The sequence below is a fragment of the Nestor notabilis genome, unplaced genomic scaffold, assembly GCF_000696875.1.
Source record: "Nestor notabilis isolate BGI_N333 unplaced genomic scaffold, ASM69687v1 scaffold7874, whole genome shotgun sequence".
NCBI classification, from domain to species: domain Eukaryota; kingdom Metazoa; phylum Chordata; class Aves; order Psittaciformes; family Psittacidae; genus Nestor; species Nestor notabilis.
Window position 1 is genome coordinate 158,185 of NW_009926854.1, and position 20,182 is coordinate 178,366.

General features: G+C 40.2%; 1 protein-coding gene across 4 annotated transcripts in view; it reads right to left on the bottom strand.

Moving 5' to 3' along the window:
• The window catches only part of NOL4 (nucleolar protein 4), a 155,459-nt gene that overhangs the window by 118,139 nt on the left and 17,138 nt on the right, over nucleotides 1-20,182 (bottom strand). For all 4 annotated transcript variants that reach the window (XM_010013777.1, XM_010013778.1, XM_010013780.1 and 1 more), the window contains one exon: nucleotides 18,004-18,136. In XM_010013777.1, the coding sequence (XP_010012079.1) occupies nucleotides 18,004-18,136 (133 nt within the window). The remainder of the gene's footprint in view (nucleotides 1-18,003; nucleotides 18,137-20,182) is intronic.

The following is a 20,182-nucleotide window of genomic DNA, read 5'->3' on the forward strand; positions in this document are numbered from 1 at the left end:
GATGATTCTTGACACATCCTACCAAGGCAAACGTTCAGCCAAACAGCTAAAATTCCTGTTCCTTATCCTGCTCATACAAAGCTTTCTCAGAGCCAGAAGCTGGGGAAAGACAGCCCTTCTGGACAACCTTCAGCTCTTCCCATATGTTTCTTGTTACAGTCTTTTGGGAAACAAAGCAGGGGGAAGCCACACAATAGGGAACAGCTTCATTTAACTGAGCTTTTCTCATCACAACTAAGCTCTACCTCAGTGTGAAGTCAATATGGAGTGGCAAGCTCAATGGAAATGGAATAAATTTGAACCCCCTTCTGTAAGTATTTGAATATGTACTGAAATAAACAAGAAGGATCAGAGCGTTAGCAGCTCCCATTTGAGAACTAATAATGAAAAGCTGTGTGTTCAAGGCATTTTCTGGGCTCAGGTAACTCTCAGGGCACACCAGTCCAAGGCAGACCATGCAGCAGGCTGAAGATCTGGAATCCGAGTAATCTGTGAAGCTATCCACTACTGATTCTGCTACCAAAATCCTCTGTGTGTTGCAGGGTTCATCTGTACTTTTCAACTATGTAAAAATTATTTGGGCTAAAGGTACGGATGTGCAATCCATGAGACTCCAACACTAATTAATAAATGAGGACATTAAAGGGTTCATTGATGACCATGTTGAAAGCAAAACAGAGGAACTCACTGGCATTTTGAGTTTTTCCCAAAGCTTGCCTGCACAGGATCGATACAGGTATAAGGAGAAATATGTCACGATCCAAAATCCAGAAGCAAGGCCACAGCCCTACCTTGAAAACATTAGCATCTCACAGCTTCCCTATGGCTTTTTATGTAATCATGTCGTGCAATCAGCACAGCTTTTACCACAGAGAAAGCTTCTGGCCTATCTTCACAGCTATCCTCTTCTTTCCTGTATGAAAGTGTCACTGAAAGTGCCTGTCACACTTCAGGCTGAGCTGAGCTGTAGCATGGAGAAAAAAGGCTCCTATTTCAGATACCTTTGGCCAATCCATATGTTCTACTCATATCTGGCATGTTCAGAGAATCTAATTTAGAGTAGTAAAGACTATCTCACAAGAGGTAGGTGGATCCTAAAATACCCTCCCTCCAGATTTCTAGCTTAGTGTAAAAGCTGCTCCTCTTTTATATCAAAGGAGTGGATTTGTTAAAAGAAAAAAAAAATCTATATATAGTCAGTGCTGAATCAGTGTGAACATCCAGGAAAAAAAACCAAACACAAATCACTTTCAGTGTTCAGGGCCAAAAACATCCTTTCCTTCCAAAAGCTGGTCACATTTCATTAAAGAGTAGTGCAGATTTCACTTAAGGTGGAATTTTTTCCACTTGCTCTACAGCTCTCTCTCCCATTAGAACTTGTAGTTGCCAAAACCCCTCCATCACATCTGTTCACTCTCATGAGAGCAATATGACAGTAATGTCCTCCCTCTTTTTTTACCCATTCACCAGAGTTCCTGGACACATTACTTACAGCCATCAATAAATTTCAGCATCACCAAATTCATAAATCCATTTATTAAACCATATCTTTTGGACTACATTGTTTTCTTTATTTCACAATCTGAAAGCTATGTTCTGGCCTTTGGTCATATTTCTGATATCTCCAGTTGCTAAATAATATATATTGCTGTGACTCAAGGCAACAGATATTCTTATCCTTCTTTCAAAGGACCGTACTTGCCTCATTTCCCCAGTTCCACTTGTCTTTGGTTTAACTACGGAGATGGGAGAGTAATCTTTCTGAGCTTTGCTATCCTGGCTAATAGCTCTAAACATTCTGGATTAATGATGCTCTGGGTCACTGGACATGGCTGTCACTCTTGTGGTATGGATGGGCACACTTAACGAAGATGGTTATATTCCCCCAAATGCTCCCAATTGAAAATGCTTGCTTTAGTATTCCTACTTCAAACAGTAAAACTAGTGAATCAAGCCTTCAATTTAAATGCACAGGCAAACACCCTCAGATTGCTTTGAAAAGATACTCCACATGCAGAGGGTGGGTGGAAAAGGTGACAGTGTCTCTTCTGGAACACAGACAACATAATATGGCATACCACTTATGCCATGTTACTGATTTGCTGGTTTTCCAAAACAGATTTTGTTGTACTGAAGTCAGGCAGGTGTTTACCACAAACATCTATGTAGTTACATCACCATTTGAAGGTAAGAATGGATAGCAGGCGGACATCAGCAGGTTTTCTTTATTACTACTGCACTTCGGACTTACAAATTATGCCTAATAATTAATGAAGTCAGGATTATATTTCCAGATTATATTATTGTCAGTACAGGGATGTACTAACAACTGTCATCTGTCACTAAAATCAATATTATAGACAAAAAATAATAGCTGTTTTTAAACAAGGTCAGAACCTCATTTGCTGTAAACCAGTGTAGGCCCACTAAAACTGTGATGCAAGACATCTAAATTTGCCAGCACTGACATTTTCCTTTCACACACTGGCAAGTAATACTCTTTTAAACAGCTTCTTTGCAGAGTGACTAGAAGAGAACTTGCAAACCTTCACCAGGAGCACCAGTTTCAAAGGCACAAATGGCAGAAGAGTGCTCTCTCTCCTGCTACGTCTCTGCAGGAGTTAGAGGTCTAACTACCACTTATGCCTCTGCCGAGCCCCTCACTACTGCCTCTCTTCCTGTCTGTCAGACAACTCTTTGCAAAACTGTTTTTCTTGCTGCTAAAACTGACTTTCTCTTCTCATACTCAGAATCCAAGCCAGAAATCAGCATGAAGATAACTTACCTTTTTATTTGCTCTATTCACGTCTGTTCTCATGGAACTGCGTGCCTTTCAACCACCAGCACACCTTCCTTTACTACCATTCTCCTCTGATACAACCTAGATTCAGCTGGCAAATAACCAAATATGAAGTATTGAGGAGAAGTAGTGCAGACTCCCTTAGACTGAGAACTAAGGATTATTATGAAAACTGTTTCTCTCCTGGCAATACCCACACTGTAGAGGCAAAAAAAGCCTCGGTGTTCTTCTCCAATAACTACATGAACCTGTGAAAATAACCTGTTCCTTATCACGCTGACACCAATGCACAAAGCTTTTCACTCCACAATCCATCCCTTTCTCCAGCTGTCTTGATGTTTAGATGATAGCATAAAAAAAAAAACCAAAACACTTTTAACAATGAAGGCGGACAAATGAAAGGTGGTAGGAGGAAGGAAGTGCCTCCTGATCATCTTCCAGTAACAAGAACATCCACCCTTAAATTATTCAACCCACTCTTCAACTTTGGAACCTTACAAGATGCTACATTATTGGCTGCCCAAACTGCCGTGGCAGCAAAAATAAATAATCTTCCAACTCTAATGACCCAGAAATATCTTTTCTTATAAGAAAATAGACCTTTTAAGATGGAGTGTAGGAGTTCTCACCTTGATTATTGCAATCGCAGAATCATAGGGTGGTTGGGTTGGAAGGGACCAGTCCAATCCCCATGAAATGAGCAGGGACATCTTCAACTAGATCAGGTTGCCCTGTTCAAACTGACCTTGAATCTTTCCAGAGATGGGCATCTACAACTTGTCGGGGCAGCATGTTCAGTGTTTCACCACCCTCATTATAAAAAAATTTCTTCCTTATATCTAGTTTGAATCTACCTTCTTTTAATATAAAACCATTACACTTGTCCTATCACAACAGCCCCTGCTGAAAAGTTTGTCCGCATCTTTCTTATACCCCTGTTTAAGTACTGGAAGGTTGCACTAAGATCTCTTCAGAGCCTGCTCTTCTCCAGACTGAACAACCCCAGCTCTCTCAGCCTATCCTCATAGGAGAGGTATTCCATCCTTCTGATCATCTTTGTGGCCCTCCTCTGGACCCACTCCAAGACGTCCATGTCTTTCTTGTACTGGAGACTCCACAGCTGAATGCAGTACTTCAGGTGGGGCCTCACAAGAGCAGAGGAGAGGGGGAGAATCACCTCCCTCAACCTGCTGGTCATGCTACTGGTGATGCAGACTAGGACACAGTTGGCTTTCTGGGCTGCCAGCACACATTGCCAGCTCATGCCCAATTTTTCATTCATCAGTATGCCCAAGTCCTTCTCCACTCTCAATTAATTCATCCCCCAGACTGTATTGATGTTGCTAATTGTCCCAACCCATGTGCAGGACCTTGACTTGACCTTGTTGAACTTCGTGAGGCTTGCACTGGCCTAATTCTTAAGCCTGGATGGCATCCCATTCCTCTAGCGTATCAACTGTATCACTCAGCTTGATGTCATCTGCAAACCTGCTGAGGGTGCACTCAGTCCCATTATGTTGTTGATAAAGATACCCAATATTATTGGTCCCATTATGGACCCTTGAGGGACACCACTTATTACTAGTTTCCACTTGGACATCAAGCCACAGACTGTAACTCTTTGGACATGGTCAATATTGTACTTAAGAATGAACCCCCCTAAAGAATAGCCCTCAGAAGACGATTTCCTCATCAATACCAACTGTCAAGTACATACCAGTCTTATGGTCTCTACTCAGTCTCTGACCTGTCCTGCAAAGTACCACTGCAAATGTCTCTGAGGGGAAGCCCCTAAGATCGGCACTGTCCTGTACCAAGAAAACACTTTGAAGGAGGAAAGAACTTCACTATGGCTTCATACATACGTACATACATACATACATATATGGAACCTACTTTTTGATGTTGCTTCCCTGGAAGAATGTACTGCTAAGCTGTTGTATCTAAGGCTGCCCATCAGATATAATATTTTGATAGGAGTTACAGACACCAGCATTCACTGCTTCTTGCTACTGCTCCCATTGAACAGGAAAACACAAGCTGGATCAGATGGCACACACCTTGTGACTTACTTGAAACACATTCAAACAAAATCTTTTCCACCCACACCAAAACAAGAAGAAAGTGAGAGATGCAAACTCTTTTTCTGCCCCAGAGCTTCAAGGGGTATTGGAATATATACTGCTCTGGCTGGATTTAGCCTTCACAGAACTGCCTCTTTAGAAATTCAGGCCCATGGCATTTCTGAACTCTCTGAGATGGTCTCTAATTAGAGCACAGGAAAACGTATCACCTGCTTAATAACAGATTTCCATGCCATAAAGTTCTACCTCTCTTCACTGATCAATTCAGTCCACTTAGGAATAGATGACTATAGAAAGAGACATATGTGATAAGAGAAATATAGATTTATAAACATGGTTACAAAGCCTACAAATAGAAAATCTATTCATTGTAATAGATACTTCTATGTACACTTGAATTAGCTTTGTGCTTGTTCCATATTGTGTAATGAAATATAAAATAGAGCCAATGTACAACTCAATACTAACTTTATTTTAATAAATGCTGCTGGAAAAAATTACCTTGTCATGGTGGCAAGCTCAATCTTTGCTACTCCCTAACCAGCCTTCCTAAACCTCTACTCTCTTGATTTTTCCTCAGAACTGATTTCTGTTGACATCTCTGTATAGCCAGGCAGAAAAAAATTGTAAAGCATCCACCACATACTCATGTAGAAAAGCAGAATAAGTAAAATTTTCCTGCCTTGAAGGATGCTGAAGGGAGACAGTTTTCACTCTGAGCAGGAATAATGGAGGAGTCAGGAAAGTGTTTTTTTCCTCATTTTTTTCATTCAGGTTCAAAGTGTAGCTAATTGCAGTATTCCCAAGAGGTAGTCAGACAGCATGGGAGACTAGATTACTTCCTGACCCACAAGACAGGAATATCTTTAAAGAAACTCATTATTATTCAGAGAAATTCATTCTGCAAGGCAGGAACAGTTTAAAAACCAAATAATTATTTCCCTTCTATCTATATACAAATTTAAAACCCCCTGATATCAGTACTGCTAACATCTAGTCCCTCCATCATATGTACGTACTTGATGAGCGGTTAAGTTTGGGGTCTTACTAGCCAGTCTGTTCATGCTCAGCCATTAGCCAGATCACATGTAATACAAAGCCCTATAACCTACTTCAACTAAGAAGCAATGGGCTATTGTTCTACTACAGTATGCTAGTTTTGGTGGACAAAGCATCTTATCTGGGACACCCCTGTTGTCCTCCTCCCTGAAGGCATATTGCAGCATCCTCTTCTACCCACAGAGGCTCCTACAAAAAACAGCAGATGCCCTAGAAAGCACCAAAGCCTTCCTAAAAAAAGCCATAGATTGAACAGTACTGCCCCACAGACTACCAACAGGAGCACTCAAAACTGGGTAGTACACTGGAAGGGGATCCAAGAAACAGAAAAGACTAATGGGCTACCACTACATACCCACATAAATTATCCGTGAAGTAAAAGCTCTTCTAAAAAGAACCAGTTCTTCTGCATGGCCATGGCAGTGTTGGAGCTGCCTGTAAGGCTAGAAGTGTATGCTGATTCCTAGGTGGTGAAGAATTATTTCTCATAAAAATAATAGTTTCACCATGTCTACCCTCTTCTTTACAAAGCTGCATTTAAATAAGCTTTTACTGAAATCAACAGTTCACAATGCCAACAGAAAAATAATAAATTGAAGAACTATCACTGAACCCTCTTTCTTAAATTACTGGGGAAAACTTGGCCAGGCTGTCACCTTAGTCTTTGAAATCTACCCATGCCACGTGCCTTTTAATGCTGTCACCACCATTTCCCTCATCTCCTTAAGCAAGCAATCATTTTAGGCCTTTTTTCCAAGGAGTGAATGGAAGCATGCTGCCGAGTAGCTGATTCAAAGAATCGAAGTATTTTCTCCTTCCTTACAGGCTTAGTAACAACCATGCTTTTAAATAAAATAGGGCATATTGAAGAAGATACAACAATATGTGCAACTGCAAGTCTGTGACTACAGACATACAGAAATGACCAGGGATTATAGTCTACCCCAGGAACCTAAGATGCACAGTTGTTAGACAGCACACATAACTAATACGGAATTGCAGAAATGTAGCAGAAAGAAGAAAGGAAGATACAGGAACACAGGCAGAGCTTGGCTAACTCACCAAATTAAAGCTTATCATCTCTGCGTAAACTTCACTGATGGTTTAAGTAAAGAACCAGCAGCAATTTCAGCACCCATATCAACTACTTCAGGATCTGTTCTACTGCCCAGACCTATTATGAAAACATGAAGGATGAAACTTTGTCTCCACTGGAGTTTGTAAAAATTCTTATCATTGATTCTAGTAGGATTTTAATTGCACCCATCTATTTTGGACACGATCATGCTGGATACAATTTCTAAAAAACAAGTCACTAAAAGCCAAAGTTCTTTCAAACTTTTGATAAAAGCACAGTCCTTGGACAGTTAACTCAGAGGGATATTTTTTAAAAATTACTAATTTATACTAGTATTATTATAGTAATATCTGCTTTTAGATAGACAGAAATCTTAGAAAACGTATGCAGACCTGTAAAGTATTCAAAGATTATATATAGTTTATACACATACAGGGCATCCTTTTTAAAAGAGATTTGACAGCACTGGTTGCTTCAGTTTACTTCCTACCTCTCCAGACCACCTGGCTGCTCTCACTATTTGTACACCTCCTTCTGAAGAGGGCCCATTTCTCCCATTGTAGGTAATTCACATTAAAAGTTCCCACATCCTGTAGTTCTATCTCTTCATCGTCTCCTTGACAGGCTGCAGCATCAGCTCCCTTAGAATAATCATCCAAGAGACACTTAAACAGTGTGACCTAACAAATTCCCTGCATGTCTTTGCCAATTAAGTAATTAAAATTTTAGTATGCTTCGTATTTTGGTTCTTTCTGGAACTGTAACTTTGTGTAACTGAAAAGTCATCACTATTTTGGTTTTGCAGGGAAAAAATACCAACCCTGTCTGTATCTCCTAATTTCCTTTCCCATCAAACCACTAATGGCAATTATTGCTCCCAGGAATTTAGACTAGTCTGTTGATATCATGTTTTTATCCCACTGTTTCTCAAAGCACAAAATAACATCTCCTAAGCAATTATTGCACAAAGTACCTATTACTGTTGCCTTATCTAAAAGCTGCAGTGAACCACGTGCTTTAATTCTGGTTCATGATCTCATTTGAATCTCCTTGCCAATGTCTATGCTTACATGAAATCCATGTTTCAGAGTATGAAAAGCTAAACACCGAGGTCTGAACTCCACCTTCCAGTCAGAAGTAATTACTCATTTTATGAGTTTAACAGTTTGTTTGTAGCAGAGATCGGGGACAGTTATTAACAAGGATCACTCTACATTCTGCTTAGGGAACAGCTCTACCCAGTAAAGCACACAAGACATCAGGACTGCTGGAAGTTCAGTAGAAGAAGTCACTAATTCTCTTAAAGATGCATTAAGCTGACACCTTGATTCATTTCACAAGAAAGCAGCCTTGTAAAAACTCTGAAATTAAACTGAAGCAACAAGGAAGAATTTAAGATACAAAGATGAAACTATCCCCATAACCAGGAACTTCTACAGTAGAGACTGATCTCAGGGCCATATTTCTGATGGAAAACCACATTCCATTTGCAAGATAGTAGACTAATGAGCTGTTATCTGATGGAAATGGAGAAAAGCTTGTTTGAGCTGACTTAAGGTATCCATTTCTCTTCATTTCTGTGCACCTAAGTCTGAAAATTGTATATTATATAAATTTGGATACTTTATTGATGTTAGCTTTTATCTGAATTTATTCTAATGATAATTTCAGCCCTTACAATTGAGGTTCTGGATTGGTTTCTGAGCGTCACACACAGTACAGCCTACAAAGGCAACCAAATAGGGTGTGCTCCTCCACATCTTTTCCCAGGGTGGATTTGAGTAGCTACTAAAGTCTGTCTGTCTGTAAGGGTGCTCATACAGCGACCGGGGCTGCTCAGTGTCCAGCTGGCATGGAGCAGAGGAGAGACTGCTTGAGCCTCGCACGTCTCCCAGCAAGCTGTTAACCAGTCAGCAAGTGCTAAATAAACTTGTAAAAGAGCCAGGCTGTATTTTAATCTGTGTTGATGCTAAATGCAATCACTCTTGTAACTTTCTGTCTCCAGTCAACCTTCAAAGCATCACTTCTATCTTTCTCACAATAACCAGGCTATCAGCATTCACAAATACTTGGAAGACACCACTGGAGTTCAGCCTATCCTGAAACTTTCAGAATGATTATATCATTTCTTCCTTCCTGTTATTAAGAAGTGTCAGCGACAGCGTGCTCCTCTGCCTAAGAATGACAAATGTGGTTACTACTTGGCAACATTAAACCAACTATTTGAAACATCACTTCACAGATCTCAGGGAAATATATATAACCACTTCCTATGTGTTAAATATTACAAAACTCTATAGTGCTGAAAAAGTACTACTCTCTTTTTGTAATCAAAGTATTTTGCATTTGGTTTAAAAATTACTACTAATTTTAAACATCCAGCATTACAAATGTTTTATCGAACAAGAAACACTTTAAAGAAATCTCCATTTAAAAAATATCTTTCCCAAGACAGCCCAATGTCTCCAGGGAATTTCCTGTTCAGAACAAAAGAAATTAATAGCTTCCTTAATTAAAATATAACACGGTGAAAAATTAATGGCTAAATTTAATTTTCTTTAAAGCACATTGTTTTACATACCTTTTACTGAAATAAAAATGCTCTGCTACATTATTCTATGTTAAATGTGATATGAAAAAAAAAGGAGAGTCAATGCCTAGCAGGCTTTTTAACTGTAGTTACGAAAAACCTCTACCTATACTGTAAGGAATTAGATCAAATTAAATCAGCAATCCATGCACATAGTCGCTGCTAAAGTCAACTGGTACATAAGCAAGGATAAACCGAGTAAAAGGTCTGTACTGGAAAGCAAAACTAAATTCCTATACTGGAACACCCCTCCTTAATTTTAATGCTACAAAGAAATGGGAAGGGAAAAGCCTGAAAGATGCTAAGATAAAGGAAAAGAACAAAGAAAATCAACCCAACCCAAACCAACACTTTCATGAATCCTGCTAAGCTTAGTTACAAGGGCTTACATACTAAAACTGAAAGCAAATTGGCTCCCTTCAGTAGCTGTGTAAGGAAGAGATTGCTTGATTGGTTAGCATTATTGCCAAAGTGATAGGATCTGTACACCACCAATGCAACCCACAGACCTGTTTTGAAGGTGCAAAAGGATACAGGTCTGCTGCTAGCCATTTACGCAGGGGTAGGCTTCACTTGCCACTAGGCTGCTGATGTAAAAAAGAATGGCTGTGAATAGAGTGAATGGTCTGCAAGCATTTTAAGCATTACTTGTGAAAAGATAATTCTAATTTCTCAGCTATTATTGGCTGCAAGTATTCCCTGATGTAATTAAGGAGTAATAGCCGAGAACTTGATTGTAACCAACAGTTAGTAGTTTGTTGCTAACAAGGCAAACATGACAAACAATTTTGAGGCAATTATTGTCATTACAAGCCACACTCAATTGTTCGAGGCGAGCGTAATAGAAAGTGACAGTTGTGCAGCTGGGAGGGTGGTGCGGGAAACAGGATTGTTCTCTGGTTGCAAGAGACCGGTGAGACTCTAGCAGAGAGTCTGCTCAATGCATAATTCATGTTTAATAATATTTTAGTCTCTACAGCAAATTACAGTATAAGATAAAAAACAAACAAAGACATGTCAAAAAAAAGAACACAAGTTATTACAAGATGAGAAAAGCCACACAGTAGTAAAATGGAGGAGGGGGGAGACATTCAGCACAGCCAACTCATAAGATTCTTGCAACTAGCAAATGAAAATACAGTAACTCTACATTGTAAAGGAGTCAGTTATAATATTAATCCACCTGCTGTGCTTCAGTGAGCGGGGTGCTCATGTCCAAATCCTGGTTTGATACCCTTGCCTGATTAGGCAGGTCCACTGAGTTAGTGAAGTTATGGAAGATCCTTCCATTAATCTGGAGGAAGGAAGGAGTGCTAACTAATGTTTAATTCTTACCAAATTTGAGTTGTATAGAGTCAAAGGAAGATTTTCATCCATCACACAGTAGAAGTGCCTCATCTATCAGCTCAGTATTCTGACGACAATGCACATACCAGCTGCCTTGTCAGCAGCCAGTACATTAGAATACTTGATTTACTGAAAATTCCACCCAGCTCTCCTTAATGATGTTAAGGATTGAAAGTTTCTAATGCAGCTGCACCAACATTTCAAGCTCTTGCCCAGGCTCAGCACAATGCATCATCACTGACATAGTAACACTGCTCAAGTGTCATTACAGCATCACTCACAGTGCGTTTTGCACTGATAAGGTATCATCTCTAAAGAAGCCATTAAAATGCCACTGAAACTAGAGTTCTGCAACTCCCTGTCTTTCTGCTCTTGTTTCATCATTGTCCTCCCATTTCTTAACTATACTGGTTTATGCAAACAATATTACACCAAAGCCAGTCTGATGGGCCAAATCATCCCAGGTGTAGCTCCAGTGAAGCAAAACAATACTAGCACTATATGCCAGGTTCTCAGATCCACTTCTGCTTAGGTGAAAAAGATACTTTCTCAGATAGAACAATGTATTATAACTATCTCTCTGTCTAAAGGAACCTTTGGGATTTTGACATGTGTAAGATAACACTTCAGTGCAGCCCATAGACTTACTCAGAAACATGCCTATGTAGCTATGCTGTCGTTTGCTTTATTCAGTAATGAAGCTGGTGCTTGCAAAAGGTGGCAGATCGACAGCCGCAGAGACAGGAGACCTTCACTTATCGTCAGAACAGATTGCCGGGCAGCTGAAGCAGAGACCTTCCTCATGCTCTCTTGCCAGCTTGTCTCAGCCCTCGTCTCTGGGACGTGGTTGCTACCCTCATTCAGCCTCTGCTTTATCTCCCAGAATAGGGGAAATGTAAAATCTGCCTATACAGGCGAGCTTTCCTCTTTAGGGAAGCTAGAGCAAGACCACAAAGGGCTGTGCATAAGGTGATGTATTCCTAGTGTTACGTGGCTGTTGCTGTGCTCCTCTCTTCCACTGCCATGAGACAGGCAGGTATTGTAGAGCTCTTTCAGAAGACTAGTATTTATCATTTCATCCTTACTCATAAGAAGTGAACTTACTGCCCAAAATGTTGCAAGTGTAACTGGCTCAAGCAAGACTGGAAGGTCTGAATATTTCACTGCATTCAGTCAGCTCTCCTGGCCCTAGCTTGAATTCACCATTTCACCAAAAAAAAAAAAAAAGTAGAAAAGCAATTGTTTTTCTACACTCTTCATAAGCTAACAGCACTACCCCCTTCATTCTTAATCAGTCCAAACCCTCTTTAAGCAAAACTTACCTTTTGCTTTAGAGTAAAATGCTTATTAACTTTGCATGTCCAATGCCCTCTATAATGTATAAGAATAATACATAAATTTTATGGCATTATGGCTGTGTTAATGTGAACCAACAAATTGCAAACAAAAGCAGTCAAGCCACAGGTCCCCAAAATGAAAAGGCTTTCTAAAAGTACCTGAGGTTACATGTAGGAAAACTGGTAGGCTGCTTTTTATTTTATTTTTAATATTGTTATTAAAGCTTTATGACTTCATGTGGTAATTTTACTCCATCCCATATACCACAGAAATGTCAGCTACTTTATTTTGAAGCCTAAAGAAGTCAAGCTTTTAAGGAAAAGAAACCCAAACTCTGCAAACATTTCAGCTAATCTTTGGTGTGCCTTTACTGAAGTTAAAAGGACTTAGATCTCTTACAAAACAAGCTTATTTGTAAAATCTTTCAGTGCTTGAACGGAAATTAAAGGCACAATACCCATTAATGTAAATTAATTTTGTAAATTAATGTAAAATAACATTTCCAATGAAAATTCTTAATTAGCAGCAAAAAAGTTGCCATGGGTTTAGTGCTGGGAATCATCTGCTCTTATGTTGGCTGTGTTACCACTCGCTTTACTCAACATCAAGAGCAGGGCCAAAACATAGGCAACAGCAGAGATGATTTACTCCAATATGCTCCTTCAGCAATCTGTCATCTCTTTGGCCTGCAGTCGGTGTTCAAACTGGTACACTTAAATTACTTTGTGGGAAAAGAAAAGTCAGTGTTTTAAGACAGGGACTGCAGGTTTTAGTGGAATAAAAACAAAAGCAGAAGAAGTATGACAGTTCAACCAGTTGAGAATGGTAAAATGGATTAAACACTTGGCCTGGACTCAGTTCAGCGGGAACAAACCAACGGCAAGCATGGATACAGCAAATTGCAGCCTTGCACAGGCACAGTTTTGACAACTTTATCAGCTACCCTCACTTGTTTCAGGTGAAGCTGTTGAGTAAATACTATAGCTTAGATGCAGAAAACAGGTATTTAGATGACTGACTCCAATACTTGTATCTACCACAAACACCAAATGAGAGAAGGGAATAGTTAACATGACCATCTATATTGTGAAAAGCCTGGCAACTCAAATGTGCTGTGGAAAGAGAACTGGCACCATCCAAATGACCACAAACTATTTGAAGGCATAATCTTCCATTGCATTACAGTACTACTGCTCAATTTTCTATAAATTGAAAAAAAAATACAACCAGGAAAAGCTTATTCATAAACTTCACCTCTAAGATAATAGCACAAACCCCGTAGAGTTGAATCATGACATATTTTGTCATAGATAGCTGCTATAATCACAGTCCCCATATAGTGTCTGTGAGGGGGAGTTCTATATAAATATGTATAAACATGTAACTATCATTTTCTAAAAACTAGATTGAAGAGAACATAGTATCCCCACCAAAACCCAGACAAAGCTTTGCTATATTTTGGTGTGCCTCAGTACAGTGAGAGATACTGAAAATAAATGAATTCTGCATCTTGCACTGAGTTAGAGTCAAACAGTCTCATCCCTGGGTTTTATTTGATAGCTCATACAGTGAAAAGAACAAAAAAAAAATCAACATAAAATTTATACCTAACTCTTGTTACTTCTAGGGCTGTGCATGTTCTTAATTTCCTCTAATCAGAGCATCTCCCTGCACCTCTCTGGTGTCTTGGTAACTAATGAACCATCACAGCAAGGGAGCAAACACATTCAGCTCTTCTGCACAGGGCACCAGCTAACAGGCGAGGGCAACAAGAGTCCCGTTTTCCCTCAGGGTAGAAGCTCTTGTTTGTTGCCTCTCTGACAGACCTATCTAGAGGTCAGTTTTTACTACAAAGATCAGTTTTGTACAGGTTGAAGCACTAATTAAAAAGAAAAGACAAGCTCCTTTATTCCCAACTCAGTTTGCCAACCTTGCTTGCGGTTTGTGGTCTGAGACAAGGGCAAAAGGGTTTGATCCAGGAACATCGGAGTCCCTAGAGCGTTATTAAGAGAAAGAATTAAAGACAGAACTCAAGTGAGAGGTTTGCCCGCAGATGAGTGGTATGAAGCAGGGCTCCAATGAACCAGCTTACAACAAGGGAGCTGTAGCATATATAGGGAAGCAAGAAAATAGCGGCAAGCAAGGGGAGAGGGTGCAAAAGAGAGGAATACATCAGCAATTTGCAGCCCAATTATCCCCTGGCTGCTAGGGAAAGCACCTCTGAGGCGCTGGCAAGCAGATAGCTGTAGCCCATTCCCAGCTGCGGAATGAACTGATTCAAATTAGAGCTGCTTTCCTTTTCTAACTCCCCAGGGAAGAGCAGCAACTCTTTTCCAATTCCTCCCCCATTGCTGCAGCCCTGCAGGTGCTCAGGATGCTATTTTCAGCAATTCACCAGCAGGTGTGACTCAAGGCCCTGTTATTTAAAAGCATACAAAGGCTAATTTAAAGTGGGAACTGTCCTTCGTAGTATTGTGGCAACTTCAGTACTATGGATACAATTCACCCACTCTCCCCGCTTTTCATTTCTTCCACAATTCCCTGTTCCTTTTCAACCTAATACGCTTTAGAGAAAGAATGTCATGAAACCTCGGTAGATTTCCAGAGCCCAGGACTTCTGTGAAGTACCAGCACCCATCTACTGCAAGTAACCACACACCTTCCCTCTTTATGCCCTCCTTCTCAGCACTTTTCCTACCTACTGTGATGTTTCTGGGTGAAGAAACCCATTGCTTTCAGCTGATATTGTGTGCTGCTCTCATATTTACTTTTGTTCTATTTAGGTTTTAACAACCTAACCATGAGAAACAGAACACACAGTACTAGACTGGAAGATACTGAGAAATCTCAGGTCAAATTTTCAAATATGAACTCTGCAATGAAGTCCCAAAGCCAAATGCCTGTCTGAATACCATGCAAGGATAGCCCAACGGGAAGAGGGTTCCCCAAAGGGAAAAGCATCATACTCCTTTTACGTAGATAGTGTCAGCATTTCACTATGCTTTGGTTAGCTGAACTGGAACAGGAGCCTTCATCTATCCCTCACTGGCATGGCCCAGCTCACGATTACATTCCTCTAGGGCACACAGACTCTGTTTCTATCCTAGTACCAAATCAGCTGAAATCCACGGGGGGGGGGAGACCAAACAAAAAAACCACACACACACAAAAAAAACCCCAAAGCAAATAAAAAATAATAATATAAATAAATACACTATAGATGTCCCAAAATAAACTCATGCCACCTCACATGGAAAGCCAGGTAAGCAAAGTGATAGAACACATCACCTTTAGGTACACTGGAGCTGTCACTAATCCACCCTAGGCAGCAGTTTTCCTAATGATTTTTATTAGCAAGTCATTCTCCCAAAAAGGGCATGCTGGGGGCAGCAGCAGACCTGAACTGTCCCATTCCACCACAGATACCATACCCAACCCTACACAGCAGCAAGCTTTCACCTGCCAGAATTCAGCAAAGACATTTCAGATGAGTGAAATGCCAAGTGTCTTTATCTGTAGACTGAATGTGGTGACTGACATAAACTCTCACAGACACATAGAACGTTCAAGGGAAGGTGGAAGAAATCACTTTAGACACACAAATTAACGCTTTGGTAATGATTTAGGTGTGTGCATGCTATAATAAAGTATTAAATTTGTAACATTTTACAGTGAAAACTGTGACAGCAAAAGTGATTGTACTGTTAAGTTCATTTAGGTTCCCTTTCGTCTTCCCCCCTTCCTGTTCCTGCTTCCATCCCTCTATCCCTGTGTTCATTAGTTACTTCCAATCTTCTTTTTTCCTACTCTCTCCTATCATTTTTCTCTCCTACTTCCCCCCCTCCCCAATGTCTTTCAGTTCTTCCTTCAGCCTCTTCTCCCACATCTGAAAAAGTGGTGTTGCTATAACTAGCCACACTCAGGTTTCGTACCTGGCAACAGCTAGCACAGGAAAGCCATGAAGCAGGAAGAGCTGCTATTTCAAATCTCTCTATCAGCAGATGCTTTAGCTAGAAGATGCAGCAAAAAATAGGATTGCCTTAGGAAGGTAAGCAAGTACCATCTGGGAGGAAGGGAAGGAAAGCTGAGAGATATAAAGCAATCCTGTAAGCTTGCACTACCTGAAGTTCACAGACTACAGTGCGTGTATTTCCCATGCATTTTAAACAGCAAGTAACAGATTTGCAGCATTTTATCATTTGTATTTATGCTCTAATATGCTTAGATGTGGCACATGAATCTGGTTGTGGCAGGAATTAAGACATGTATGACAGGCATCTCTTTACAGGTTACTGTCCTGAGCTATAATTTTTATTTCAGACATATACATGCACACAATTACTATTACGAAATACTCTGTAGATGTGAAACAGATTGAGTACACAGGTAAGCAAAGAACCTCTAAAGCACAGTTTTGCACTGAAAGACAGATACATAAAAATGGCACGTTCCAAAGTATCCCTGAAATCCCTAACTTAGCAGTATTACTATAGTATATTAGCCCTGAAAAGTAAAACTTCTACAGGAAAGTGAACTGGCTTTCCATATATCTTGCACACCAGAAATCCTCCTTTAGGGCATATACATAGATGGAAATTATTTCAAAAGTTGCACAAATTTTGTGATAGCTTGAGGACATTCAGACAAAGGGCAGCTGTGGTTAGAATCTGGCCTACCAAATTATCATAAACATCCTCCTCCTTTTTTTGTCTGGAGAGCAACACAGCTAAACAACCCATCACCAGATCCTATCAGCTACTACACAGCACACCCATCCTCACCTAAATAGCTTACCAGGTAGCAATTGACCACGATGCATAAAGAGAAAAGAATCCAGCTTAACTGCCAAATCCCATATATTTAGTGTTCAGGAGAAATATAAGAAGCACTTCCGAACTGGCACACACGATCAGAAAACTGTGGAGTGACAAGTACAGAACACCAATGTGTTGTTTCTAATAGCCATAGAATAGACCTGCATTTTGGGTCTTGCACATTCACGTGCTGCTTATGAGCCACTGTCACAGTCTGTAGTAGACAGGCTCTTTGTGAGCTCCATAGCCAAAGAGAAAGTGCATTCCCAACCAGGCTCATCTAGCTTGTATAACAAGGGCTGAAATCAAAGAGTTCACATCTATGCATCTGCCGTGCAAAGTAAATCTCCACCTTTTTCACCAGCAAATTAGCTTTGTTCTGTAACTAACCGAGAAACAATTAACATTCAAATTTACAATGCAGCTCATTCTGTTTTCTCTTCTTTTACCTCTATTTCTCTATCAGAGTTTGCGTTTTTCATCATTTCTTCTGAAAACACCCCAGCTCCTAGCTCTTAAATAACCATACTTCTGTCACCCCCCCTCCCTCATTTCAATGAGTAAAAACAACTTTCTCAGCCTCCCAGGTTGCCTCAGAAAGGTTTGAGTTTCATTTCCCTTTATGCCTGTGTATGGTCACCCTAAATAAATAAAAATAGTAAAATAATAATATTTAACATTCAGTGGTCTAAGCACTCGTTACCTAAGCAACAGAAAAATTAACCTCAAAAAACCCAACTTCATCCTCTTCATGCTGAGATATAGGGAACATACATTTCAAATTACCTAATGATTACCTATGAAGAAAAGGGCACGGCAGGTACTAAATGAAGGCACAGAGTGGAATAATGACAAGGCAACACCGCATTTGCTGTATGAAACGAGAGCCTTACCATCCTGCTGGCCCTGGAGGTTCTGAGGACTTTGCATTCTCTCTTCCAGATTTGAGCTGAGGTCAGAGTTCACAGCTGACATCCTGGTCGAGTCACTCATATCAAACTCATCACTTTCTATAGAGCTTTCATCCTGCAAATAAAAGTTTTGGAGATATGTCAGAAAACACTGTTCACATTATACATGCAGTTTACTGGTTCCCATTTGTTTCACTCACACCTGGTGTGTATTGTAATCATGCTAAATCTTTGTGTATATAAGCAAACAAGCAGAGGACATAAAGAAGAGCAAGGAAAACACACTGTTTATGTGGTATGATAACCTGACAAGTGCATGAGGATACTCCATTACTGCAGTCTCTTAACTGTTTCCATACTATTTTGCAAAAGGGGGCTAGTACCTAGAGACCCCATAGCAAGTCCTTGTTATTCAAATTTGGTTGAGGAGAGCTCTCCACATTCCCTGCCTGAATCCTCTACCTTTCCCAAGCAAGGCTGGTAACCCCATGATGACCACTCACAGTAAGATATTTCCAAATGGCAACTTGACCTAATAAGAATCCATGATCAAATTCCCTTGACATGATGTCGCCCTTACACAGGCGAATGTATGTATGTAATGAAGCATCGGTGAAAATGATAAAGCTTAAAGTTCTGAGCATGTTCAAATGGCAGTCAATGGCAAACTAAAGTAATATAACCAGAAGAATCTATCTATTATTCTATATTATTCTATCTAATATATTCTATATTATTCTATCTCATACATTTTTAATCTATCCCTCTAGATCTATCCCTCAAGTCTAACTACAGAGCATCTAATAAGGATGACAGCAGAGGGCAAAAAGTAAAAGTCCCAATCAAATGTTTTGTTCCCATTTATAAAAGCAAAACAGTTCCAGACCTAGTCCAGCATACGTTCACATACATGTCTAACTTCACTTGTTTCAGTCCTGCTGAAAAACCACTCATGGATTAAAACTCAAATGTCCACAAGTCTTGCTCTGTAAGCTTCTGAAGCAACATACCAACCTATGGTGATATACTTCCAGTAACAACTTTTCTGAGATAATTACTCTAGTTATGAAGAAAAGCATTTTAAAGAATTTTATTGGAAAATATGGCAAATAATTTTGCATCCCAAGAAGATCAGTTTAAAATACTTTTCCAATTATTTTTTTCTTTTTTAAAAAAAACCAAAACTGACAGGATTCTGACCATTTTTCTGGGTTACTGTGTACCTGTTGTGAACTGGTTTCTACAGTTCACAACTTCTTTCTGAGTGCTTAGCCCTTAAATCAATTTCTCTCTTGGGTCTCAGTGATGTTTCCAGCTTGCATGGGTTTCTCTCTCATTTTCAGAAGGCGAGTTCCCTGCAGTCATGACTCTTTTTAAACTAGGATGGAGTACTGCCAAATGTCGTTTAGGAGTGAGAGTGGGACAACACGCAAGAGGGTGCTGTACAGCACCGTGACACCAGGACATTGACAACTAATGAAACAAACATACCTTGTTCTCAAAGTTTTGTAAAATAATAAATGGAAAAGTGAGGGCTTCTCTAGCAGGCATCTGCCTGCCTTGCCCAGATAGGGCAGGAGCACCACAGTTGCAGCGCCATCAAATACTTAAACACTGCCCTCACACAAGATCATGGTGCATACTACCTCCTGACCCAGACAGATAGGGCCAAGACATATGTCAGCCTGGTTCTGAGGTTTAGGGAAAACACATACTGCTTGTTCAAAGAGCAAGATCATAACACAAACTCCTGCAGACCTCTGGAAGGCTGTGTCTGTAAGATGCAGTGGTATTTCTCACTGAATCCTGCAGGAGCCAGCAAGCAGCAGCAGCTTACATTTTCCAATTCTGAGTTTAGGCAATCTGTATGGGCTCCCAGAAAGGGAGCTCTAGCTATCCAACACTTGCCTAGGTATAAAACAACACACATGGGCAGCCCATGTTTGCCTACAGCACTCCGCAGAATATCTCCACCTCCCTCTCCAAACTGCGTAAACATTTGTCTGAATCTGTGTGGACACATAGGCACAGGGAGAGGAGCTGGGAGCCACTGACATCTTTGTTTATCACACAGTGATGAGCTCTCGTTTTAGATGAAGCCCATTTCCCTTTCATCAATGGCCTCAGCTTAAAAATGACAAATTGAGGACAAGAATTAGGA